At 52.9% G+C, this 27297-nt stretch overlaps 1 protein-coding gene across 1 annotated transcript; it reads left to right on the top strand.

Annotated features, from left to right (window-relative positions):
* Window positions 1-276: 276 nt before the first annotated feature.
* Window positions 277-24133, top strand: CYP26B1 (cytochrome P450 family 26 subfamily B member 1). The gene is made up of 6 exons (XM_075092275.1): window positions 277-1433; window positions 3565-3789; window positions 16556-16831; window positions 17869-18024; window positions 19107-19388; window positions 20337-24133. The coding sequence occupies exons 1-6, from the start codon at window positions 1230-1232 to the stop codon at window positions 20727-20729; spliced, it is 1536 nt and encodes a 511-aa protein (XP_074948376.1). The 5' UTR covers window positions 277-1229; the 3' UTR covers window positions 20730-24133.
* The last annotated feature ends 3164 nt before the right edge of the window (window positions 24134-27297 follow it).

Genomic DNA, 27297 nt, shown 5'->3' on the forward strand with positions numbered 1-27297 from the left:
AGCCGGGGCTGAGCCGCGCTTGTCTCTCCGCAGGCCGGCGGTGCGGACGGCGGCGGCGGCGGCGGAGGAGGAGGTGGAAGGAGGAGGAGGAGGAGGAGGAGGAGGAGGAGGAGGAGGAGGATGAGGAGCGCGGCGTGACCGGGCGGCGGGCGGCGGGCCAGGGCTCGCACGCTCCAGCGCCGCGTCCGCCCGGCTCGGCCCGCCCCCCCCGCCCCCCCGCCCCCCCCCGGAGCCCTCCGAAGTGGGGGTGGGGGTGCGGGGGGAGCAGCCGTGCTGGCGGCCGGCCCAGCCCCGGCTTCCCCGCCTCTATATAAACACACATTGACTTTCTTTTTTTACTCAAACTCAACATCGAGAGGGGCTATGCCCAGCAGCCCTGCCTCCCGCTTCACAGGGATCTGTCGAAAAGTCTGGGGCTAACAAATAGCCGGCATATAGAGATATATATATTTATAGAGATATATTTATATATATATAGATAGAGATATAAACCGATCCGTCTCGCTCTGTATGTATAGATACATATATATAGCTATTTAATTCTTCCATCTCTCCAGGTCGTGGCTGAATTATTTTATGATTTTTTAATATTTTTTTTTTTTAAATCTCGCTCTTCTTTTTTTCTTTCATTTTTTTTCCCCCTTCTGGTGTGTGTGGCTTTGCCTTGAAAGCGAGGGAGAGCCAGAGCATCCGCATTTGGACTTTTGGGGGTGTCTTTTTCCACCCCCCCCCCTTCTTTAATTTTCTCGCGGTTTTGGCTGCTCAGTTACCCCCCACCCCCTTCTTTTGGGGGTCTCTCTTTTTTCTTTTTTCCCTTCTCTTTTTGTGTTTTGTGCGTGCGTGTGGACTTTTTATTTTTCCCCTCCTGTGTCACTCTGTCAAGTTTATTCCAAACAAGAACAAAGTTTTCAGAAAGGGACAGAGGAGAAACAGCTTTTTGCCCCCCCTTTTTTCCCTTTTTCTTTTTTCCCCTCCTTTTTTCCCCCCAAATTTCCCGCTGCTTTTCTAACCTGCCAGCGGAGAGGGGGGCGAGCCCGGCCCCCCCCCCAGAACCCCCCAAGCAGGTTTTTACCAATCTCCGCAATATCCCTCTTTTTTTCTTTTTTCTTTTTTTTTTTTTTAAATTTTATTTTTTCCCACCCCGGGCGCGCGTGTGTGTGGGTGCGAGTGTGGTGCCTGTCAAGGGGCTGTTTCTCTCCCCACCCTCCTCCTCCTCCCTTCTTCCAAATATGCTTTTCGCAAGTTTCGACCTCGTCTCGGCACTGGCCACCCTCGCCGCCTGCCTGGTGTCGCTGACTCTGCTCCTGGCCGTGTCCCAGCAGCTGTGGCAGCTCCGCTGGGCCGCCACCCGCGACAAGACCTGCAAGCTCCCAATCCCCAAAGGCTCCATGGGATTCCCTTTAATCGGAGAAACCTTCCACTGGCTCCTGCAGGTAAGGAGGATTCCCTTCCCTTCCAGCCCTGGACCGCCTTTTTTTTTTTTTATTTAAAAAAACCCCCTTTTTAATTTTTTGTTTCTCTTTTTTTTTTTTTTTTTTCCCCTATTCCTTTACGATTGCATCATGCGGGTTCCCGGCGAGCTGGGGAGGTAGCTGGGGCCGGGGGTTGATTGCGGTTGGGGAGAGCGGAGGGGTTTTTTTTGCGGAGGGGGGAGGACAGGACCGGTGAGCCCGGCCTGGCTGAGCTCGGCCCTGGGCGGCCGCCCCGCTGCGCTCCAGGCCGGGGCTTTGCGGGGTTCCCCCGGCGGGGGCTGCTCGGGGCCGGGGAGGAATCTCGGGGGTCTCCGCCAAGCTGCCAAAAGTCTCCATTCCCCCCTCCCCAGCCGAAATTCTTGCTTAAAAATTTATTTAAAAAATTAATAATACTAAAGCGGGGGGTGGGAGGTAGCCCCGAGGCGAGGGTGGGTGTCTCCGGGGCACGGAGCGGGGGGGTCCCCGGGTCGTATCCCCCCGCTCGCACCCCACGCCAGTGTAATGGGGCACGGGGAGAGCTTTTCGCCCCCCCCCCTCACCCCTTCCGACCCGCCCGGCTCCGGTCCGGTCTTGGGGGAAGCCCGCGGAGGTAATCGGTAGATTAACCCGGGATTAACCTTGCTAAATGCTGAACAGCGGCGGGCGAGGCGGGATCCCCTCGGACGGCGTTGGGAGAGGGTGACTGCCAAAAAGAGAGGGAAAAAAAATATTTAAAAAAAAAATTAAAAAGAGCGAGGAGGAGAGGAAGGAGGAGGCGCCCGAGGGGTGCCCCGGGCTGGGGACACCCGGGGATCGCAGCGTCCCAGAAGGGAACCCCGGAGGAAAAATTAGCCCGAGGGTTTCCCCCCCCAGCCCTCTTTTAAGGCAAAATAAAAATAAAAATAATAATAATAATAAGCGACCGCGAGCCCGGTGAGGATGCTCCGGTTGCGGTTCATTGACGGGAGCGCCGAGGGGGCGGCAGAGCCCGCGGAGGGGCAGGACAGCCCCGTCCCGGCTGCGGGGTCCCTCGGGGTGTCCCGGGGCGTCCCGGGGTGTCCCTCCACCCCCCCCCCCACGCCGCCGGGGAAGCCCCGACGTGGGAGCCCGGCTCCCCGGGCGGCCCCCTCCCCGCCAGCGGCGCCGAAGGGGTTAACCGCACGCTCTCAATAGGGCTTTATTTTTTAAAGAAATTTATCAGATTTTTACAGGGGGACCAGAAAAGGGTTCTCGCTTTTCCACAGGCTCCGTCCAAACAGAGTCCAGGGCTAAAAATACAAAAATTTTGTATAAATTGGACTCCATTCGAAACTTCTCCCACATAAAGGTCCTCTTTGTGCTGCCCTGGAAATGGTGTACAAATAACTCTTTATTAATGCCACAAAAAGGACTTTAATTATATTTACGCAGATCAAGAAACAGGGTCACCTGAACATCTAAAAATTCACAACCGCGCTTTTGTTTCAAAATAAACACACACGCACTCGCAGCCCGGCACCGGGGCGCGGAGCTGCGGCCCGTCTCCCCACTCGGGATGGGGTTTTTGGGGAACACTCTCCCCTCCGCGCGGTTCCATCCACCCCCTCGCCGACAAAAGCCCCCGGAGCATGTGGGAAAGTTATTAAACCCTCTCAAATCTGGAGATTTACTTAAGCAAATTGCAGCCTTTCGAGTAAATTCAGCTCGAGCGAAAAAAAAAAAAGAAAAAAAGAAAAAAAAAAAGGTTTAAAAGTGCCAGGGGAGGTAAAAGTAGAAGTAAGAGGGGGGAGGAGGAGGAGGAAGGGGGGAGGAGGGCACCGACCCCCGCCGGGGCGGCAGGAGGAGCGGGCGCGCCGTCGGAGGGAGCCGGGCTGTGCGTGCGTGCGTGGGTGGGTGGGATGTCGGGGTTACCCCGCTGTTTCCCCCCCTCCGGTTTCCCCCAGACCTGCAGGCGCGATGACACCCCCCCCATCCCCATGTCGTTCCCCCCCCCCACTCAAGCGGAGGCTCCGTGGGGCTTCCCACGCGTGGGTGCGGCTACGCGGGGAAGCCGTGCGGTAACACCCCCCCCCCACCCCTTTCCACCCGTGTTTCCCCCCCCTCCTCGCCCTCCCTTCCCCCTCCTTCCCCGCAGGGCTCCTGCTTCCAATCTTCCCGGCGGGAGAAATACGGGAACGTTTTCAAGACGCACTTGCTGGGGCGGCCGCTGGTGCGGGTGACGGGGGCGGAAAACGTGCGCAAGATCTTGATGGGGGAGCATCACCTGGTGAGCACCGAGTGGCCGCGCAGCACCCGCATGCTGCTGGGGCCCAACACCGTGGCCAACTCCATCGGCGACATCCACCGCCACAAGAGGAAGGTGAGGTACCCACGCGAGACCGGGACGCGGGGGCGTGGGGGGGCCTGGGTACGCGCGTGGGGCGGGGGGAACCCATCTTCCTCCCTAACCCTCCTCTTCTTTTCCCTCATCTTCTCCCCGAGAACACCACCCCCCACCCCCCCCCCGTGCGTGGGAGGTCCCGCGTGGGCGTCCCCCCTACCCGTGTCCGCACTCAGTGCGTTTAAAAAAGGCGATGAGGAGGATAAAGGGTGAGCGGGGGTGTCACACGTGGGGCTGCCCCGCAGGTTGCTGCTGAGGATGGAGGTGCTGCCCCTCTCCCCCCACCCCCCAATACGCCCTCACCCCAACCGGTAACACACGTGGAAGGGGCTGCCGTGAGCTGAGTGGCCAGCGCGGTCCCGGAGGGCTTTTAAAAGGGCGATGCGGCCGGTGGGAAGCAGGAGGGCACAGCGTGGCGTGGGGTAGAGGGGAATGGGGGGCACCCCCCCCACCCCCCCATTTCCAGGCTCCGCTGGGAAGGGTGTTGCAGGGAGGCCCCGTGGGATTTGTGCTTGCTGGTGGTGGGGGTCTCATGGCACTGAGCATCGTGTTGGATTTCAGGGAAATTGGGGCGCTGATGGGGGTCCCAGGATGAAGAACGGGGGGGGGACACAACATGCTGACTCAGCTGGAAGGGGGCTGAGACCCTTCTGGGGCCTCACATGGCCTCTCCCCCTTGGTGGTCCTGGGGTGAGACCTCCTTTACAGGCCCTGAGGCAGGCAGGTAGCACAGGGCAGCCCGCTTTCAGGGGGTGCTGAGCCCAAGCAGATGTGGGGGGGCTCATCCTCACGTCCCCACCATCAGCAAAGCTCCCATGGGGAAAGGCGGTGGCAAAGGTGTCAGCCGGAGCAGGCCGGCACGGGGGCACGGCTGACGGCTCTCGTGTCCCGTCCTCCCCGGGACAGGCTCTTTCCCAGCTGGATTGGGGCAGGCGGTGGATTTAGGGTGAAGGTAATGTGTCTGCCCCCGACTCTACGGTGCGGAGGCGGCGCTGCTGGCAAGGGGAGCGCAGCACCCAGCGCCAAGAGGCTGTCCCAGTCCCTGCCCCGAGGCAAGGTCCGCTCTCCTCTCTCTGCTCCAGCAGGATTTCCTATGTTAGAGTATATATTTCTATCTAATCCCTACCAAACACAGCCACTCGCTCTTTTCTCCTGGGGGAGAAGAGGAGAAAACAAAACACGCCGTGACACCCGTTAGTCACATCCCTTAACGCGCTGGCGGCCGGTACTCGAGCGGTACCGCAAGGAACGCGGTGTCAGTCCCTACCCGGGCAAACCCGGTGCTCGCAGTCACGCCGCCGTTTGCTTGGGCTACTTCTTTTTCGTCCTTAAGGAGGGAGATATCTTTCCCAACCTTGTCATCAAAGAGAAAGGGCGGTAGTTCATGGGACTGCCTCCACCACGGAGCATAATTTGCGGCAGGAGCGGTGCAGGGAAATGGGGGGCGATGTGCTTTACTCTGGCAGCGGAAGGCAGCAGCTTTGGCTCCGATTTATTTCCTATTAAGGGAGGGTTAAGCGGCAGCAGCCAGCGATTTGAAGGTGACTCTATGCTCCTTCTTTTATCTTCTGCGCAGCAAGACAATTTTTTACCGCTGAAAAGCGGGTAGCTGAAGGCCTTTGGATGCGATCGCCTTATTAAACCTGTGGGATTCAGACCTCAGGCGCAGACACTTGGGGAGGCGAGGACAGCGTGGGTTATGGGAACGGGGTCACGGAAAAGGGAGGCCTGACCTCTGTGGTATCCTGATGGACTTGTAATTTGTACCGCAGCTCGGATGGGGAGTGCTGGCACCGGCAAGGAGCAATACCAGCAGTGTAGGAAGGGGAGAGCCTCTCTCCCTCGGTATTTATACCTGATGGTCTCACTTTTGTGTTTTTACCTAGTGGGAAATATATGGCCCTCCCTAAACTATGAATCCCAATGCTTTTGGGTTTTTCTGAGCCCAAAGTCAGGCCTGGATCTCTATTCTCCTCCTCAAAGCCCTTTTGCCTTCCCGATTTTTTGCATCATGCGTAATCCCAAGCTGGCAAGGATCCTAATTCCTCCTTAAGGGATGGCTAAAGCCTCCTGAGAACAGGTACTCTGGCAAAACACCCTCCTGGGCTGGCCCTTGCCAGCCGTGCCTGCTCCCGCTCGCACACCTTGCCTCTGCGCTGAGCTCTGGTGTGCCCGAGAGCAAACACTTTCCCCGTATCAGCAGGCCCGGGGATGCCAGAGGAGCTACTTATTTTTTCAGCTTCTCTTTCAGTGGCACGGGGATGGGGATGGGCTCAGCTGATTCCCTTCCCTTTGAAAGCGGGAGGTTATTCTGATTCCTTCACGTGGTCTCCTCTTAATCACCATTTGCATGTTGAGCATCTCATGCATCATGCACCCTTGGGTGCTCCCTGAGCCCCGCGGCCGCTTGCACCACCTTCTCCCCCACACAAACCATCCCTCGCCCTGGACCGGGTGAGTTGTGCACCCAGAGAAAAGGGGAACCTGCTTCTAACAGGAAGGGAACAGATGATTTTGTTCTTGGTGAGATTGCAATGACCAGATTAAAGGTTTTTCCAGGCCAGGTGCCTTCCACCGGCAGAAATTGCCAGCGTCTTTTGAGTCCATTAGCCCTGAGCTTTTGTTGCTGTTAAATGGTGTTGACTTTCAACTCACCCCATCCTGCTGCTGAGACCACGAGAGGTGGAAGCACTAGATTTAAGATTTAAACTTGTTCCTTCTAGGTAGAAGTTTTTCTCTTAGGCACCTGGTCTGTACCTTCCTCTTGAACTGCTGGGGAACGGAGCTAAGAACCTGTTGGCAGAGGACAGCATTTTTCACAGACTTTGCCAGCTTTCATAGTAAGAATGCTGGTATTAATAGAAAATATTAAAAGAGTTGGAGCAGGCTCAAAGCTCCGTGGAGAAGAGCAGTAGTGCTTCCTGGTTGTATTCTGGTTTTTAGCCCATCTCTGAGTTTGAGCCTTCTCTCACTAGTGGTTTATCTTTTTCTGGTCTTGCTAGAAATTGCACATGAGGTATAATTTCTCCTGAGGCTGCTTGTGGTGTAGGGTGCATGAAGCCCCATGTGCTCACTCTCTTCTGCACCTTGAACCATCAGGGGCATCTCTAACTCTTGTTCCACCAACCTGTACGTGGTCACCACCTGCGATGAGTCCTCGCCATCTTTCTATAAGACCTTATTTGCACTTATCTGCAGCAGCACCGGCAGATACTCGTTCATCATTCCCTGGCAATTGAGCTGGGGTCTCCTCTTGATGGGACGGATTGCCACTGAGATGTGAAGACAAGCTCTAGCAAAGATCTTTAAACCCAACGTGTTCTTGCACAATGTTCCTGGTAGCTTGCCATTGAACTCGCCTGCTTTGCTGGCCATGCATTGCAAAGCTTTCCAGAGAGATTTAGCTCTTCAGTGTAACTTCAAGGCCAGCCAGCTGCAGCTATCCCTACTGGATCTGCTGCAGGACACTTTGCCCATGATGGCGATGGGATCAGAGATGGGTCAGACAACTCAGTCTCTGGAGCTCTTCTCTTAGGTTTGTGGCTCCCTAACTCAGCTCCTTCTCGGGATCTTGTACAGATTCAGTATCCCCTTCCATAAAGCAGATGGATGTCATCCTCTCCATCCCAGAGGCTTAAATCTTGTGGGTGTTAGTGAAGGAGTCTGAGATGCATGTGTGAAAGGTGCTCAGAAAGAACAAAGCCATATTAACAAGCCGGTAACTACGGCAGCTTTCTGCTTTCCCGTCCCCTATTTATTAAAGCTCCCCTGCAGGAAGCTGTCAAAGTTAATATAAATTGGAGAAAACTTCCCCCTTTTGGGAAATGAACTCTCCAGTTATTAAAGAGGGGGTCTCTGGGTATTAAAGTCAACTTTGCCCAGGGATGTGACAGCTTGCGGGGTGGGATGGAGGGCGAGAGCTGACTGGGAGCGGGGCTTGCCTGCGTCAGGGGTATCGTGTTATTGCAGATGTCATCAGCGTTGGCTCTGTCCTTGGCCCGAGATTAAGCTGGTCGATAAGAATAGTTTACAAGTAGTAAACAAAAGCAACCCAAAGCTCCTCAGCCTCTCTCCTGAGATAAATATCTCCTGAGAGGCTGTTACTGCTGTTGGGTCATGGAGTTTATGTTGGTGTCGGAGAAGGATCTGGGCCACCCGTGCTGCGGCTCGTTCCCCCACGGTGGCATTTTTGTCTGGAAATTGCCTTGCAGGTTGCTTTCACATCTGGCTGAGCATGGGCATGTCTTTCCTCTGGCTTTTTGGTGGCAGATGCCTGCCCCTCTCCATGACATGAAGGGTGCGCATCTCCCCTTGGGGTGAGATGTGACATGTCCCCAAGGGAAGGGAGCGCCTGCTCTCCTACAGTAACTCGTTGGGAAGGGGAGACTGGGGCCGGTGCCTGGCTGAGGATGCTCCTCGCTCCACCGCCCGGTGCTCTCCCCATCCTGCTCTTGTTTTGGCAGCACAGTCACGCCACCTCTGCCGTATGGGTCATGCTGGGATCCTGTCCCAGTCTGGCATTTCATGCTTAATCTGTCCTTTTGGACACCTTCAGTTCCAACTTATACTCATGAGCTCCCATTTTTACCTGTGAAACCCCAGTGAAATCAGTGCAGTCACTCCAGATTTACAGCATGTGTCTTCTGGAAGCGTCAATCCCTGGGTCAATACGAGCTGTAACGAAGGCAAAGCAAATCTGCTTTTAGGCACGGTGATAGCCTGGGCTCTGGTTTTATGGGAAGTAAGGCCAGCGGGAAGTTGAAGTTCAGCAAACAGAGAGGGAGGCACTCCTGTGCCTCCGCCTGTGAGGGACCCCAGCATCGGAGTGGAGAAGGAAATGGGAATTGGAAATGGCCAGCACACACAGCCCTTAGGTTTTAGGTCGAGACTAAGCAGTGCCTGGGGCCAGGAAGGAGTTTCCCCATGCAGGATACGCGCTGCCGGCGCGAGTATGCTACGGTGCACGGGGAAGGTGGGACTCAGACTTTCCTCGGAAGCATCCAGCCTTGGCAGGAGAGCGCTGGACTTGCCGGCCCCGTGCTCTGTTCCAGCATAGTAATCCAAAAATAGGCACAGCTAGCTTAAAAAAGGAAAAGAAAGAATAAAATAAAAGCAGTCCGTGGGCTGGGTAGACATCCTAGGCCCAGAGACTTGAGGAGGAAGCAGACAGTGGTGCAGAGAAACGGCCTGTTTTGTCTCACTGTCCAAAACTACATCATTCATTAACACACCACAATTAATGTTCTGCCTCGGAGGCATACAAGTGTTGAGCTTATTAGCACCAAGTAGAAAGGTCTGAGGCTTTAATATAGTTTGCAAGAGGATTAAGAACACAAAAGGGGCCATAAATTTACAGCCAAATATAAACCAGCTGCTGTAGGCTGGACTGGGCAGGGGGGAGGGAAGGAGGGAGACGGGGGAGAGGGGCGGGAGGAGAAAGGAGGGATGGGAGGTGGCGGGAATGTACCTTTCTCAATATAAAAACCCCTGGCCCAAGTTGTTAAGAGGATTTTTTAGTTGTTTGGGTTTTGTTGTTTGTTTGTTTTTGTTTTTTTTTTTTCCTTCTTGCATTTCCAACCCCACTGCTCTCCTCCGTGTAACTCGTAAATCCCACGGTGGAAAGGAAACCATCCCCTTCCATACGACCCCCCCCCCCCCCAAGTTGTATCAGTCAGCTCAGGCGGGCTGGATTCCAGCTGCCATCAGCTGGCCCGGCCCCAGCCCCTTCTTGGTGTGTCCGTGTTGGGCTGCTGCCCTGGGAGCTTTAACCCACGGGCAAAAGCCACTGGAGCTGGAGAAAAGGCTTCCATTGATGGAGGAGGGCTCCCGCTCGCGGTCTTGGGGAAGAATTTGTCAGCTAGGTTGGCTCATTGACTTTAGACCAAAGAGCGCTGTCATCTACAGTGGTGTAAATCCAGAGTGATTCCAATGGATTAAAAAAAAAAGCAAAGCACAGGCATTCCTGCCTGAAAGACAGATTTAATGCGTTTTTCATAGCACCTTCCACCCCAAAATGCCCTGCAAGCTCAGACCCTGCTTTGAGAAGCTGTGCTGTGTCGGAGCGTGGTTACAGCCCAGGAGCTGTGCGATACCCTGCGAGCTGAACCTCTTTAATGTAGGCTTTTCTACCTTTCCGTGTCACCTGGGATGGACGTTGCGGGATGTCCTGTGAAGAAGAGGGAAGATGGGACCCTTCCTTGGTCTGTAATGCTCTGCGCTGGGTGGAACTGGGGTCTGCAGCCCATAGCTCTGCATGGCTCCAGGCTCCAGGCTCCACTTCAGAGCAGGAATGGGGGATGCCAGGAGCTAATCCCAGAGATGGGGGGGAGCTTTTCAGGCTCAGGATCCCTCCTACACCGTCTTTGTGTAGCTTTGGTTTTCTACCGTGTCATACTCCATCCTTCCAAGCAGCTCGAGCAACCTGCTAAGTTGTGGTTTGTAATATCCTGCTCATCCTTATGGGGACCGAGTCCTTTGTTTCAGATTAACGATGCTCTCCATTGCTTCCGTTACTTCCCAGGTGGCACTTCTACCACTAAATATATCTCTCTGTCAGCCAGCTTGCTCTTCAACTTCCTTCTCCTTAATTTTGTAGGGTGGCCTTGGGTCATTTCAGCCCTTGTCATCTCCTCCCTGGGCTTAGTTTAAAGCTCAGAAGAGGCCTCATTGCTAGCCTGCAGGAGCTCACGTGTTGATAAGCAGGGACGCCTCTGCACCGGCAGGTGTGTGCTCATCCCCATGGAGGTCTTGCAAGACCTTACTCAGGATTTCGGCAGCAGAGCTGCTGGAGGAAACACTTTTCCAAGCGTCTTCCCCCATTTCTGCCAAGAGACCACACGTGCTCAGAAAGGCATATTTATTTCACCTTCGGGATGGAGCGGGCTGCATCATGGAGCGGGTGTTTCCCTCCCATCCCCTCCCTGAGCGTGGCCACCCCTTGCGCTCTGCTCCGCTCCCAGCTTGTGGGGCACTTGGCAGGACCAAGGGCTAAGAGCTCTCATGGAAGAGCACTTGAGGCTCGTTTCTTTGCCAAGTCTGGCTTTGCCTCTAGGACAGTCCTTGCTCCAGGTTACTTAAATGCATGGGATCCACTCCCTTTGGTCCCCCCTCCATGCTGCAGGAATATGCAGGGGGTCAGCAAAAAGGGGACTTTTCTCCTCATATTTCTCCTCCATTGGCTCAGCTGTAGTGGACAGGGCACTAATCCTGCTGCCTGGGCAAGCTGCTCTCTTTAGCTCTGGGTAAACTCTCGACTCCACACCACAGATCTGGGATTATCTGACCATGCAGCCGGGTGCCTGGTGGGTTTGCAGGATGCTCCTCCATGGCTCCAGCCAATGACACCAGCCACAGGCAGTGGGTACGTGCCCTGTTGGACTTCTTGGCCAGCTGATCCCACCTTTCTAATCCCTCCTGGCTGGACGCAGCTCCCATTTCTTTGCGACGCTCTCCCTTGTGATATTTTCTTTCTCTTTCCCTCCCTGTGTTTGATTCCCTCCTTGAAGGGCAGTGACAGTATGTAAGGTGAATTTTGCTCTCCTCAAATGCACTGATTCCTCATGAATAAGTGAGGGGAGGACACTTGGAGCAGCACTTTGGAGATGGTGTAGGCACACAGATGCTGAAGAACAGCAGCGTGTTTAGGTATCCCCATAAAGTGGGCTAATGAGCCTAGATTGCTAAATCTAGCTGGTTTCTGGTGCTGATGGCTTTTTTCAGACACGAGGCAGTTTTTGAGAGGGGGGGTGCTCAGACAGATGTAGGGTGTCCTGCTCGTTCCCTGCTCTCACCCCCAGCCTTTGCATCACAGCCCCTATAACCACATAGCCTGGTACAGGTTTCGGATCGAAAGCAGTGTCTCCTATGCTGTGTAGAGGGCTTGTAGGAGAGCTGCTCGTATGTGGGGTGGTCTTTGAGCCATGGGGGAATGGGGTGCTTGGGTTCGTTTTTATTCTGAACTCCAGTGGAAATATGAAATGGTAGAGTTTCTCACAATCCTAGATGTTTAAAAAGATTTAAAAAAATTAGGAGTATGGGCAACCTTGAAGGGTGCATGATCATCATAGCATGGCCCAAGGATGCTGAAATGATCTTTACATTTTTTTCCAGGACTTTTTAAATTGAGATTTATTTTAATTTCAGTAAAACTGCCTGTTGCAAAGGCACTCCATTTCTTTTCTTCAGCTGGGCCAAGTTTGGAGGGTCCAGCTACTGTAACCAGGCTCCCTTTGGAGACAGGTCGCAGTGTTTGTGGAGCCCTTGCATTTCTCCCCGGGAGAGGTTGCTGCCTTCAGCTCCACTGAGACACGGCGCTCCTCACCTGCACTCTGTGTGCAGTGCTGCGCTTTGATGGGCAAGCCCAGCGTTGCTCATTTTGGGTGGTGGGGAGCCGAAACCTTTGGCTTTTCCCTCTCATTGGGCCTGGATGGAGCACGGCAGGAGACCCTGGAGTGGTCCATGTGCTCTGTTTTCCAATGACAGCATGGGGAGAAGAGGCATCAGCTCTTTGCTCTTTGCCTGTGAAGGGCAAAGCCCTTTAAAAACAGAGGGCAGAGTGTCAGGGCAGTGGTGGGGTTTTGTGGAGGTCCTCCCCTCTTTGCGGTGCCTTGCATAGTCTTCCCAACTTTTTTTGCTGTGTTTTCACTTTGCTTGTGCTCCTGATGCCAGGGGAGCCTCTTGCCCATGAGCCTTCTCATCCTTCTCCAAAAATACGATGGTTTACAAGCCCGCTGGAGCATGGCAGTGGGCTCCATGTCTGGCAGCCCCGCGTCTGGTGCCGGAGAGAGGCAGACATCCATTATAACGTGGCGACAGGACAGGGTTGGGACAAACACTGCCTGCCCTTTGAAACATTGGAAGAAATAGTACGCCTCCAGGTTGAGACATTGCTTTGGATGCTTCCTGACAAGTCCTGCCGGCCAAGCTGCCGCCGGGTGCCAAATTGGTTCGTGAAAATGTCTCCATGCTAATCGTGCCTTTGTTTGGTGGAGCCAGCAGCTCTGGCCGGCACGGGCTGGACAAGATGCAGGTGTCTGACCCCAAAGCGTAGGTTTTGGTCCTGGAGGGGAGGAAGGAAAAGCTCCGTTCCCTCTTTGCCGAGCTGATGTGCCAGGTGGGACCAGGGGAGACCGTGGCCAGCAAAAAGCAGGGGCTGAAGCTTGCGTTTGGCATGAGGAGGCTTGGCCAGCACCAAGAAGGGGTAACACAGTGAAAAGCATAATCTCTGCTAACTCCTCTCCACCCCAGCCTCCAAATGAAGCCTTTGCTATGCATGAAAATGCGGAGGGTTGAGGTTCAGGGCTCTTCATTCGAATGTCTTCTCCTCTGTGGTGTGGTTTAAGGACAGGGCTGGGGTATTCTCCAGCCAGGACTGGGGGCAGTTTTGCTGTCACAAGGAGATGGACCTGTCCAGGAGATCCTGGAGCTGAGACACTGGGAAGGAATTTTCTGCCTTAGGAAAACCATAAATCTTTAAATATCCTGTTTCCACTACGAGACAGAGTTGGAAGTTTCCAGCCAAGCTCGCTGGGTGGTGGTGTCTCCCTCAGTGTGGGGTGAGCATGTGTGTGTAAATGAATGCCCCCAGACAGAGGAAATCCCCAGACTTTGTTCTTTTGGGACATATCAAAATGTGAAAAAAACAAAAGGGTGCTTCTTCTAGCATCCCTGAAAATTCCTGGCCACTGCCCCGGCACTGCCGCTGAGGCCACCTGGACGGACCCCACCATGGCTGGGCTATTGCATCTCGGTGTTAGCAAAGCTGAGCATCCCCTTAGAGCTGATTTTGCCTCTTGGCAGCTCTGGAGCAACTCTTTTTGCGCCGATGCTCCTTGGCATTGCCCGGTCTTGCTTCGGTAAGCGGCCGAGATGTTCGGCTCGGCTTCACTAGAGGGCGCAGGAATTTTAGGCTAGAAACGCGCGGAGGTTTGTCGGGGAAAGTTGGCTGCCTTTTCCTCCTTTTTAATCAACTGGAAAGATGCAGGGTTGAACTGGAGGTGACTGGAAGGGGATCCAGACTTGTGTCTGGCTGGGGAAGGATCTGCTGACATCTGGGATTAGGCGGCGTGGAGTGCGGCGGCGGCGAGTGGACGGGACGTTGCAGCGAGCTGGCAGCGTGGCCAGGGCTCGCGATGTTGGCTGGCCCCGTGGCCGGGAGCTGCAGGCTCCGGCAGATGTGGGGTGCAGCCGGCTGGGGCGGGAGCAGCCTGATAGCAAAAGGACAGCTCAAAAAAGAGCGAAAATAGAAAAAAAAATCACCACCAAATCCCCCGTGCTAAATGCTCCCACTTTTTCAGGCTGGGCAGGTGCTGTGTTGACCTCCATAGGGGCTCAGTCTTCTCTTTCTGAGGGTCTCCTCTGTGCCTTTGCTACACATCACTCTTTGGGACAGGCATTCTCCTCTTCGGAGTCTGGCTTCGTCTGTGGGGTGTGGATCTGGCCCCAGGCTTGTTCTCTGCACCACCGCAGCAGTTTCTGTGCAGAGGCATTTCTTGTGCTGCTGTACTTTTTGCAGGGTTGGCGGGGTGGTCCCTGAGCACTCTGCCACTGGGAGATGCTGGGCAGAGCTGGGGAGGACGGGGATTGCCCCAGGTTGGGACCCCCAGGGGCCACCTCCGTCAGGATGGTGGCTCTGAGCAGGGCTGCAGCCCTGGTGTGCCTCAGGCAGAGGCTGTCCTACCATCAGCTCTGCTTTCAGCTGGAGAAACTGAGTCACGGGAAGCATTTGGGGAGAGAGCAGCATGATTCACTAGGGTCCTTATCCCAAGCCCCGCAGCGTGGATGAAAGGCAGATGCCAGCTGGATGGGGAGACATGGATATCCCTTTTCCGGCCCCACTCAGGCGGTCGGTCCTGTCCCATCCCTGTCGAGCAGCTCACGGCTGCCAGCTCTCCTCCAGCTGGCACTGCATCAGAACCTGGTGTCTTGCTCACAGCCACCAGGAACTGGCCCTTCGTACCTTCCCCAGGCAGCTGAAGGGCTCAGCTTTAGCACCTCCAGCTTTTCTTTTCCGAGCTGCTGCTTTTTCGCCCCCTCACACAGGCAGGTCTGCCTGAGCATTGCTGCCCTTTCCAGGCTTAAAAATAGCTTGTGAAGCACAGAGAGGCGGCAGAAAGCAGCAGCCGCACCGTCTTGCATGCTTGCCGTGATCTCACCGCGGCCCCGCTGTTCGTTCATTCATTCCTCCGCTCCGTTCATTCATGCCCCCCCCTGCACAGCCATCTGGGGACGGCTGTCTGTCTGCAGGCAGATCTGTCCATCAGGCTGCTTGCATTTTCTCTCCCAACCCTCCTACCATTCTGCTTGCATGCTGATATTTCCACAGGGAGCCTCAGAGCTCTGCCCCACCGCGTATTGTGTGATGAATTTTACTCGGGACTCAGCCCGAGCACAGCTCGTTATGAAGTGGCTCTTGTCGAGCCTCCTGCCCGGGGCTGCGAGGGGACAGCGGTGTTATTTCACCAAACAAACTCCGAGCAAATGATGCGCGTTAGCAATGAGGGGTCGCAGCCAGGAAAATGTTACCTTTCCCTCTGAGTGCTGACTGCGGAGGAAATTCTCACATTTACAGCTCCAGTGAGTCCAGCACTCATGGAAAGAGGGGTGGCTTTGATTTCTCTCCTCTTGTTGGTTTGATAACTTTGCAGCTCCCCCACAGTGCATTGAGCCCCTCCGGGAGCTGGCCACCGGTGGAGGCTTACGCAGGTTTGCAGCTCCCTCCTTGGGAGCCTGTTCTAATTTGATTTTCCTGGAGGCCTGGCATGTGGCGGTGCATATGTGTGTGCTGCCGTGTGTGTGTGTGTGTAGGTTAATAAAAAATAAACAAACAGCACTTTTTCCTCTGGTGCACTCTGGGAGGGATGCGGCGGGGATGCCGAATGAAAGCGTGTGCTGTGGGCTGCGCCGGGGAGGGCTGAAGGGACATTCCTGGCATTGCTGAGCTCCTCGTGCAATGCGCGGGCCCTGGCCCAAATTGGAGTAAGGAGCCGTTAGCATCAGGGACCTGGGGAGGCCCACTCCCGCGCAGTGTTTACTCACAGAGCTTAAATTAATACTGTCTACTGACATCAGGTTTTTTGCCCGGTTTCCCAAGGAAATGAGCCATGTGCGATCGCAGCCTCTGGGTACATGTGTGTGTCTCTTCCCCACTTCAACCCTTGTCTAAGTTCAGCCAGATTTTACAGAGATCCTAAATGCCTCAAAAAAAATTTACTTAATTTTTTACATATATGAAAAAAGGGTGGTTCATAGGTGGGAGAAACTGCTGATGCTTCCCATTGAAAGAAAACTTGCGTGTGTCTGCATGCATGTACAACTGTAATGTTAGACACTAGAGAATCCCCGTGGAAGACGTTTATTGGTAGCACCCAAATCGTGTGATGAATGTAACTGGGAGCCATAAGACACGGACCCGTGGGAAAGCCAGCTCCATCCGTCCTGCTGCGTGGGGGGTGAAGCGTTCCCTCCCGTCTCTGGTTTGCACTGTGTTATTGCCCGTCATTCGTGATGGTTGTGGTGGGGATGAGCCTGCGGAGGATCCGTCAGCTGATATTTCTCCATTGACCCTTTTTGGCAGCTATTTCAGGAATCGGTGATTCTGGGTGATGAATTCCGGATGATGACGAGTCTTCTGTTCAGCGCAAGAGACTTGTGATGTCTATTTTGGTGGGCAGAAGCTGGCTACTAGAGAAGGCAAAGATGAGGGTGTTGGGGCTGTGTAGAAATCTCTGCTCACTCTCTTTTGTAGGTTTTCTCCAAAATCTTCAGCCACGAGGCACTGGAGAGCTATCTCCCCAAGATCCAGCTGGTGATCAAAGACACCCTTCGGGCCTGGAGCAGCAACCCCGAGTCCATCAATGTCTACCATGAGGCCCAGAAACTCACCTTCCGTATGGCCATCCGTGTCCTGCTGGGCTTCCGCATCCCCGATGAGGAGCTCAACCGCCTCTTCGAGGTCTACCAGCAGTTCGTGGAGAATGTCTTCTCCTTGCCCGTGGATCTGCCCTTCAGCGGCTATAGGAGGGTAAGAGATTTGGGCTAAATCCTCCACCAGCTGATAACACCAAATTAGTGGGATTAATGGGGCAGTGGCTAATCCCCACCTCTGCTGGTTCTTGGTGGGCTGTCTTGTCACCCTCTGACCTCTAGCAGAGGGTCCATTCTGGGATACAAAATCCTCTTTTGGTAGAGAGGAGAGGGAGATCCATTCATAGGTTTTTAGAGAGTGCGGTTCAATGCAAGGGAGAATACACTCAGGACTTGCCCTAATTGAACATGTAATTTTCCCTCACTTGCAACTGGCAGTTTTGCTGTATATTTTTGTTTGTGGGACCCTTCTCCTGTTAATTCCCTCCTGTCCCCAGGGTGAAACAGGTCAGTGGACCTTCTAATTCCAATAACTATTCTACTTGATGAATGATGATGCAAAATGAAAACATAACAAAAAACACAGACAAAAATATTGTGTTTTTTTTCCATGGGGAATTTTGATAACAGAGATACGGGGTTTTAAAATTTATTTTTGTGATTATCACTGTAAATTTTGTTACTGTGATCTGACCACATGAGTGAGCCCAACCATTTGCAGACCCGAAGCATTTGCAGCAGCAGGTTAGCCCGGTGCAGCTGCACTCAGATAGGAATTGCTTTACTGAGACCAGGTGATAAAATTGCTCGGGAAGACTATTACACTCCCAGGAAGAGGATCCTTTCAGATGAATTGACTTTCCTTTGAGAGACAATTTTCCCAGGGGCTGCCATACATCCCAGGGTGAGCTGGAGGCCTGTGAACTGGTGCAGTACTGGGGCTCCCACATCAGCCCTGTCATTTGCACGTAGGTGCTGATTACTCTTGCCTCTAATCTCGCCCGCTTGGGACTTGCTCCTCCTGCCCAGGGAACAACTTCATCATCTTTATTCTTCTCTTTGAGCATCTGCAATTGCAGTTGTATTACATAGACGTGTTGTCCTGAGCACACCTCCAGCTCCCGGGGATGCTGGGCTGGGGATGGTGGTGCTAGCGTCGTGCCCTGCGTGGTCTGATGGCTTCCCACTCCGCAGGGCATCCGGGCACGCGAGACGCTGCAGAAGGGGCTGGAGAAAGCCATTCAAGAGAAACTGCAGAACACGCAGGGGAAGGACTACGCTGATGCGCTGGACATCCTGATAGAGAGCGGCAAAGAGCATGGCAAGGAGCTCACCATGCAGGAGCTGAAGGTAAAGGTCTTCCCCATGGCCACCTTGTCCTTGCTGTGGTCAGGGCAGGGGATCCCCAAAGAGTAAAGCCTGAGCTGCTGTGAGGAGGACTTTTGGGGGCAGATCTGAGATGGCCAGTGAGAACTGGGGGGACACAAGGTGTTGTTGGAGCTGCAGATGAATCCTGACCTGATGGATCATGGTGCCAACCAGCCAGTTGCTTTCCTATGAGAGGTTGAGGGAGCTGGGGGGGTTTAGCCTGGAGAAGAGGGGGCTGAGGGGAGCCCTTCTCGCTCTCTGCAGCTGCCTGAGAGGGGCTGGAGTGAGGGGGGGGTCGGTCTCTGCTCCCAAGTCACCAGGGACAGGACGAGAGGGAACGGCCTCAGGCTGCGTCAGGGGAGGTTTAGGTTGGAGATGAGGGAAAATGCCTTCCCTGCCAGAGGGGTCAGGCCCTGGCACAGGCTGCCCAGGGAGGTGGGGGAGTCACCGTCCCTGGGGGGGTTCAAAAACTGTGTAGACGTGGCACTTGGGGCCATGGTTTAGGAGGCCTGGGGGTGCTGGGTTGGGGGTTGGACTTGATCTTAGAGGTCTTTTCCAACCTTAATTGTTCTATAATTCTATGGGCCATATTTATTTGTAGATCATGTTTATCCCTTTCTAAAAAGCATTTCCAGGGAATACCGAAAGACTGTACAGGTTTGCTGAAGCTTTCAGGCTTGACCAGCTTCACCCCTTGACCCATCAAGTTTTATGGTTGCCTCCTTTGCAGGGCAAATGAGCCCTCAGCAGATTGTTATCTGCAGCAGGGTCATGGCATAACTTGACCTTCATGTGCTATCAAGAGCCATCCCCAGGGTTTTTTCTCCTGCCTGTCCGGTTCTCAGCATCCTCCAAGGCTTCCTCTGGGAAGCTCCTTGTGGAGGATGTCCAAGAGGTGTGTCTGCACAAGGACCTAGCAGTTAGACATCACCAGGCTGGAGAGCTGTTGGGGAAAAAAATGCCCCATGGCAGCCTGCGTGCTTGTCCCTTGACATGCCACAGTTCCTGGCCTGTCTGTCTGTCCATCCCTTGTGTCTTACCCCAGCTTTGCTCTTGTCTTTCAGGATGGCACCCTGGAGCTCATCTTCGCCGCCTATGCCACCACCGCCAGCGCCAGCACCTCTCTGATCATGCAGCTCCTCAAACACCCCCGGGTACTGGAGAAGCTGCGGGAGGAGCTGCGCAGCAAGGGCATCCTCCACAACGGCTGCATCTGCGAGGGCTCACTCCGGCTTGACAACATCAACAGCCTCCACTACCTGGACTGTGTCATCAAGGAGGTGCTTCGCCTCTTCACCCCCATCTCTGGGGGGTACCGGACGGTGCTGCAAACCTTTGAGCTGGACGTGAGTGTTACCATCTCTTTGGGGTGCGGCTGCACCGTGAGCTCCCCAAAACAGCCTTTTGCATGTTGTTGCAAAGTTTGCTTGAGCTAAGCTTAGATGAGACCTCAGGGAGGACAAATTAGGTCTTCCCATTGATGGGAGGTGGAATTGCTCTGAATTAAGAGGAGGGTGATGGATCTGGCCCATGGCAGGGAAGGGATGAGCTCGGGCTGTCAAAGAGAAGACAGGCATGATCATTCAAAGAGCAACTCGTGGCAATGTTTGATGCCAAAGACTAAACTGGGGTGTGACAAGGGAAAGGTTTACTGCAAAGGGCATCTCCAGGCTGCTGGATGACAGGCGGATTACTCACCGCAATGGCTGGAATTTCCTACTAGCAAAACAAAATCTTGAGACCTGGCTTGTCAGTGTAAATCCTCCTAATGTGATGATTTGAGTCGGAAACCTTTCAAAGTGCTCAGGGGATGATAAATCCACCCCGTTTCTCATTGCCCAGGCCCTGACATGTGCGTTGGGCGTGTGGGACTGACAGGTGGCAGGGTATGAGCAAAGCCACGGGATGCTCTGGGGAGGGCTGGCCGGTGCGTGGGGCACAGCATGGGCACGAGAAAAGCTGCTTCCCTTTGCCCTGCGGCAGTCAAGCACCGCGGGGCTCCTGGTAGGAGACTCCTGCCAGCGACCGCAAAGCAAATAAATACCGACGGATCATCCAGGGGGTCCCTGGGATAGAGGCAGGAATAACCCCAGGTTTCCTATCTCCCGGCCCTTTGTGCTGTGCTCTCTGGTTTTCTTTTAAACCTGCATCATGCTCGAGTAATAAACATGAAGAAAAATGGTAAAAAGCAAGACAAAGCAAAATTAATTTATCTTCTTCTCCCGTTCCCTCTCCCTTTGCAGTAGTGTTGACTCACTCTGGTTTTCTCCCCACCCCTTTCCTCTTCTCTGCAGGGTTTCCAAATCCCCAAAGGCTGGAGCGTCATGTACAGCATCCGGGACACCCACGACACCGCCCCCGTCTTCAAGGATGTAGACGTCTTTGACCCAGACCGCTTTGGGCAGGGTCGAAGCGAAGATAAGGACGGCAGGTTCCACTACCTCCCCTTCGGAGGAGGCGTACGGACCTGTCTGGGCAAGCACCTGGCCAAGCTCTTCCTCAAGGCGCTGGCCATCGAGTTGGCCAGCACCAGCCGCTTCGAGCTTGCCACCAGGACTTTCCCCAAAATCACCCTGGTGCCTGTGGTCCACCCAGTCGACGGACTCAAGGTCAAATTTTTTGGACTGGATTCCAACCAGAACGAGATCCTGACGGGGACAGATGCCATGCTGGGGGCGACGGTGTAAAGCCCACGCTGGCGGCACGAGGGACGGGTGGCCAGGGGACGGAGGGGTGGGGTGGGGGCAAGGGGACGAACAGAAGGGAAGGAGAGAGGGATGAGAAGCTTCTCCACGATGCTCACTTCGCAGAGCCTCCGGGTCAGGACTGCTTTCTCCACCGGTGAAGCTGCCAAAACAGTTTTGCTCTTCCTGTGGCGGGGCGGAGAAGGTTGGGGTGTCATCGTGCGTCTTGTTTCCTTCGGAAGGAGGAAGAGTTGCAAAGCCCGAGTCAAGCTGGGATGTCTGACCATACACAGTATCTAAATATTATAAATATATATATATAAATATCTATAAAACACTTCTGCTGTGAGGAGGAGCGCTGCAAAGGCCCGACTGCGGGAAAGGCTTTGGAAATCAGCTGGCGATCAGAGGTCTGGTGTCCCGGGTGGCTCTTGCGTGGCCTCTGATCTTTTTTTTTAACAGTGTTAAATTAGCTGGTGATAACAGTGTTTTTGTGGTTTGTTTTTATTTTTTTTTTCATTTGTTCAGTTGTGTTCTTTGTTTCAGGGCATTGGAGGCTTTCCTTGGTGAGGGGGAGACAAGTGATGCCCATTCCCGTTCCCTCTCCCGCTGTGCTGGGGCAGGCTGGGGAGGGGGGGGGCTGCCATTTTGCCTCCATGGCGGGACCGAAAAACCCTGTGGTGTCTTGTCCAGGGCCGAGCGGACGGTGATCCGTCCCTCCGAGGCCTCGGACGAGTGCATGTTTGCATTTTGCAAAATGCATTTGGGGTCTGGGTGGGGGGGGGGTGTGTCTTTTTTTTTCTCGTTGAGTTTCCTGCTGCTGCTACACGGCCTGTGTGCACCCATTCCCCCGCCGCAGCCCCTCACCGGCCCCTTCCTTGTGTGGAGGCACCCGTTTTGGGGGCATTTTGGTGCCTTTGCTCTCCCTCAAGGTGCAGGCACCAGCCTCCAAACTGCATGGCCCCGCCGACCCACCACGGCTCCGTGAGCACCAGGGTGCTGAGCAAAGCCGCCCCGCTCAAAGCTGCTCATTTCAGTGCGTCGTCTTCGATGGGAGGCATTTGCATTAAAGGTGATCTCTATAAATAAGCCAACGTATGCATTGTTTGTCTCGTATTTGGGTTTTGTTTGGCGATGGGAGAGCTCGTCAGGAAGGAGAGTGAGCAGTGGGCTTCTTGCAAGCTGTCTGCCCTGTCCCACCCGGGAGAGGGGCCCTGCCCAAAGCTTCTCCGGCACAAGCAAGCGTCCACCAAGGTATCTTGCATTTGAATTGCTGGGTGGATTTATGTTATTTTATTTTATTTTGATTTTTTTTGCATGCAAGAGGCTTCTGGGTTGACTGTGAGATGGGTGGGTTGTGTTGAAAGTGGACATGGCCTTGCACGTGGGTGCAGAGCAAAAGCTCCCTGAGTGCCCTGGGAGGCACCAAGCACCAGGCTGGGAGATCCCTCTCTGACTTGAGGCATCTCTGCCCATCCTGCCCAGTCCCACTCCTCTCCCATCTCCTGCCCTCCAAGGTGGAAAGAACAAGACAAAGACCATGGCTGAGACCTCTCCTAACCGTGATGGGAAAAGATCTCATGCTTGGGTGGTCAGCTTGGCTTTCTGCTTTAAAGGTGTCCAGATAAGTCAGAGGGGTTGAAATAAGAGAGGTGAAGGGGCAGATGTGGCTTACCAGGTTGCTTTGCAGGTTGTGCTTTTGACGAGCGGGTGCCTCTTTGGAAGGTTGAAGGAAGTGTGAAGCGAGAGATGGTGATGGCTGCCTTCGCCAGCCCATCGTCTGGTGGGGGCAAGGAGGAGGGAGGCAGTTTTTTAGCCAGGGGAAGCACTTGAGGTTGGATTGCCGTCAGCCAAGCTGCCAGAAATGCCCCTAGGAACATCCCAGCGGATGGTCTCCACTCCTATCAGGGTGCATGGCTTGATTTTCGGGTTAATTTAACCTGAAATAACACTCCTGATCTTCTAGGGGATGCCATTCAGATCCAGACCTTGCCTCCTGGTTGGTAAATCATGTGCCAAACCCAAAAGCAAGGTCTCAGGAGCCTCTGGCTATGTGCACCATGCCGCCGAAGCAGAGGCTCAGCTAGTTTGCCAGCCTGGAAATTTTGAGTGAAACACCACTAGCTCAGGTGCTGTTGAGATTTCAGGTATTTTCCTTGTCCCTGATGGAGAGAAAAGTTTCCCGGTGATAAAAAGAGCTTAAGCGCAATCAAAATCCTAAAGGGCAAAGAAGCAAAGAACATAAACCTGAATGTGGTGGGAAGGGGCGAGTCTCCCAGGGGCAAATATTTGGGGAAAGGTAAGCGGCACTGAGGGTGTCCATGGTCTTTGCTGATGATGAGCCCTTGCAGGACATGGGGGCGGGGGCAGGAGGTGGAGGACGCTCTGCCAGGGAGGAGCTGTGGGGTGAAAACCCAGCAGAGACCCACCACCGGGTGCTACCCAGCAGCCCCCCATGTCCAGCTGAGACCTGTTGGGGCAATAAAACTGTGCTCGGGGGAAAGAGGAGGCTGAAAAAGGGGGAAAGCTGGAGAGAGGAACGGACAACAAGGTGAAAAGGTCCAGTTAAAGCTCATGGGTGGCTTCGTGCCGTGCTACAGCAAGCAAAATCTCTTGGGCAGACTTTTCCGAAAGGGCTCGGTCCCGCTTGTGCTTACGGGAAATCGGTGAAGGGTTTCACTGAAATCTTTATTTTAACTTCCAATGTCATTACAACGTGAAAACCAAACATGCTTTTGAGTGAGTGGTTGATTGGAGAGCGGTAATGTAAGATGCATACATCCATTATATATATATGCTTACGTCATGTGTATATATAATGTTTGTGTGTGTGAGTATTTAATCTAGGCATAAGTAAGTCATGCTTTTGTTTTTCCATTCCTAACTAATATAACTTGACTAAAAAAGTTGCTGCAGTGGGTTTGCAGAATAAAGCACTTTGAATCTCAGAATTGTTTGTTTTTGTTTATTTTTTTTTATTTTAGCACAGTCCAATTTGCTATAATATTATTTTATACACTTTTTTTTGGTCTGTCTTTATAAACTATTATAAGTACTATTTTTGTTATAATTCAAAATAGATATTTAGTATAAAGTTTTGCTGTTAAATATTTGTTATTTAGTAAAATATGAATTTTTTTCTCTTTATTGTAAACATTGTCTGGAAAAATATTAATATGTTTTATCACAGTTGTTTTTAATATTAAAAAAAAAGAAAAAAGCACTTGTGGGGTTTTTCGTTATGAAATTGGTGCCGTGTGAACATGTGTTTCAGTCATGTGGTTTTTAATATGTATATAATATTATGTGTCGCATATTAAAATGAATGTTGTGTATTTTGTCATCTTAAAAAAAAAATAATCCATGTGGCTATTTTATAGACTTCCATAATAAAAAGAGTTGAATCTCCAATCTTTTTGTTTCATATTCAGCTGCATCTCCTCTTGAAGGGCCTGTGACCTCCTGGTTTGTGGTCTCAGGGTAACACCCCCCTCCTGGGAACAGGGGCACCCCCCAGGTGGGATTTTTGCACCCACTTGAGGACCTATCGGTCTCCATGGCCAGGGTGGAGGCTTTACTGGCTGGCACGGATTAAAATACAGGAAATTCCACTTAAACATAGGAAGGACTTTATGGGGTGGATGGGCAAAGGTAGAAGCAAGTTTCCCAGAGATGTTGTGGAGTCTCCATCCCTGGAGATACTGAGAGCCCTGCTGGACATGGTCCTGAGCAACCTGACCAAGGTGCCCCTGCTCTAAGGTCCATCCTACCCTGAGGGTTTGTGAGCTCCAGGACACCCAGTTTCTGCCCAAAGCTTTTACCCCTCCCCAGCGGGAGACAGAGGCTGGACAAAACAAACAGGAGGGGAGGGAATGGTGCATATCTCCAGTTGCATATGTGTCCTGGCCTTTGCTGCTGGCTTCTTCAGGAGCTTCCACCATATAGAGACGGCCCAGGAAACTACCATGGGTTGAAGAACATACACCCGACAGCTGATTTCATTGACAGGCTAGATGATGGGCAGGATGTGTGTGGTGGACCAGATGAGGCAGGACACACTTCCCAAGGGTAGCCCCGGTAAGAAGGGTCCTGCGATGGGCAGCAGCAGCACTACAGGCTGGGTGGGAGCAGACAGGTTGTCCCCCACCCTCCCATCATCTCCCAGTTGGGCTACTGGGAGATTGACAGCTCTGGTAAGCGGCTCCTCAGCAGATCTGTGCCTCAGAGTTTCTGTGAGTGGGGCTTGTTTTGAGCCTCTTAAACTCAAAAAGTTTTAGGAACTTTTGGCGCTGGGTGGGGGGATGAAGTGCTTGGCAAGCAAAGTGGCAGCCTGCGGACAAGCTACTGGTGGGAGTTTCAGCTGCACCCATCCCAGCGTGCAGGTGGGGTGTGCTGGGAGTGCTTAGTGAGTAATTAGGTAATTATTTAAGTAATTAGCTTCTGTCTCCTTGCTCTTCTCCCCATAAAAATAATAATAATAAAAAAAGCTCTGATAGTGCCCTGCCTGTGGTGGGAGTGTTGGAGAACAGGCTGTTGCTGCATTGCAAACCCTTCCTATGACCACATTCAAAGGTAAGCAAAGACTGGGGGAATTAATATAGCTCTTTGGAGTTGGCTGGAAAATATGACCATGCAACCCAAGCCTGTGTCCCTTCGGTGCAGCCAGAGGATCCAAGGCTCCTTTCCCTCCCTTTAGTACTTTGCCGCCTCTCTCTTTTCCTGGTTGCTGTTCTGGACGTGTCCTGCCAACAGCGGTCTTGCAGTGTCTGCCCTGGCTGTCGCCAAAAAACCACCCCGCAGTTGCGTTCGTCCATGGTCCTGTCCCTTTCCCGGCCTCCCCTTGAGCTGAAGGGGCCGATGTGTCAGCTCCTCGCTCTTCTTTTCCCTTCCAACCCACAATGCATTTATAATACCCGCCTGTCACCTATTTAATAGCAGGGAAGGTCATTTCCTTTTGGCCTTTTCTCTTTGGGATTTCTTCCACACACACACACCCCCACCCCAGCTCCCCTCTTTTCACTTCCATTTATTTATTTATTTTTAATTTATAGCTTTTAGCGAGAAGCTGCACCACCCCTGGAGGGAGATGATGTGGCTCGCTCAGCTCCAACAGAAGCAGGGAGCTTTTTTTCGGGTGGTCTCGCGGGACCCTCTGGACGGCAGCGCAGGTCAGTCGGGCTCCGTGTACTTTCCATTCGGCTGCAACACCGAGTCTCACGTTACTCGCTTTGTTTTAACTTTAGCTGAGCTCTTGGAAACTTGCTTTTTAAAGGTTGTGTGCGAGAGCGTAGGAAAGGTGTGTGGGTGTGTACGCATACATGGACTTTTTCTTCTTTTTGGTTTCTCCTTCTGAACGCAGCCTGGTGTCTCTTGGAAAACGAAGCAGGCCACGGGAATGGGTTTGCATCCTCCCAGTCTGGCTGAAACACGGCTTTAACTCGCAAGGCTCAAGGCTCAGGCCCTTCCAAGGGGATGGCGAGGCAGAGCTGATCTAAAAGGAACAGTGCAAAATGTTGATGTGTAACTAATATAACATTTATAGGAATTATTAAAAGAGAGATAGGTGGGAGAAAGTGATGGATTTCCAGGTGGTCTGGGTGGCTTCTTGGCGTCACTTTCCGCAAGATGATTTAGGAGACCTGGGAGACCCCAGCTTCAGTCTCAGCTGGCATTTAAACACTATGGATGCCCACCACATGCTGCCCTATGAATAAAATAGAATATAAAATAGAATATTTCAATTGGAAGGGACCTACAATGGGTAGGGGGGAAGATGCCCCATCCCTAGAAACACTCAAGGCCAGGCTGGACGGGGTTCTGAGCAACCTGATCTGGTTGAAGGTGTCCCTGCTCATGGTGGGGGTTGGACTAGGTGGCCTCAAAATGTCCCTTCCAACCCAAACCATTCTACGATTCTATGATTCTCTACAGTGATCATCATGCCTGCTGTGGGATGCTGCTAGAATCCTGGGGCTGCTGATGACTTCTCCTCTCCACACACCTCTTGTGCTGGAGGCTTCAAGCGCCAGTTTTAGACGTTTGAGGTGAAATAGCGAGGTTGGTATGCTGTGTTCATCCAGTCCCTGCTGGCCTCCTAACAGAAACAGGCTGAAAACTCCAAAAATAAATTCTACTACATCTCCCAAATGCTGTGATAATAAATTATAGTACCTGGATAGCGTTGATATCTTATAAATGTTCAATCAGTACATTTAAAAATGATTGACTGTGACAGCAAAAAGGACATAAAGTGGCGGAACGGCAAATGGCTTTCTGGCAAATATTTCTTTTTGGAGGCCTCCATCATCTCTTGTATGTGAGAGATTTCCAATTTATCCCAGCTGAAAATGAAAATTTTCCTCTACAGCAGGTGATCACACCGAAATCCAAACTTTTAGCATCTTCCTGATTATTGATTTAGTTGCTGATGTGATTTTGATAAGATAAAATACAAATGATAACGGTTTGCATGAAAAAATATGGGAAAGAGAGGGTCTCAGAAGCTCTGAGGCTGTGGCTCAAGTCTCCAGTGGACGTGTGTGTGTTTCCTCCTAAACAATCTGCAGTGTAG

The sequence above is a fragment of the Phalacrocorax aristotelis genome, chromosome 4 (assembly GCF_949628215.1).
Source record: "Phalacrocorax aristotelis chromosome 4, bGulAri2.1, whole genome shotgun sequence".
In the NCBI taxonomy this organism is placed as follows: domain Eukaryota; kingdom Metazoa; phylum Chordata; class Aves; order Suliformes; family Phalacrocoracidae; genus Phalacrocorax; species Phalacrocorax aristotelis.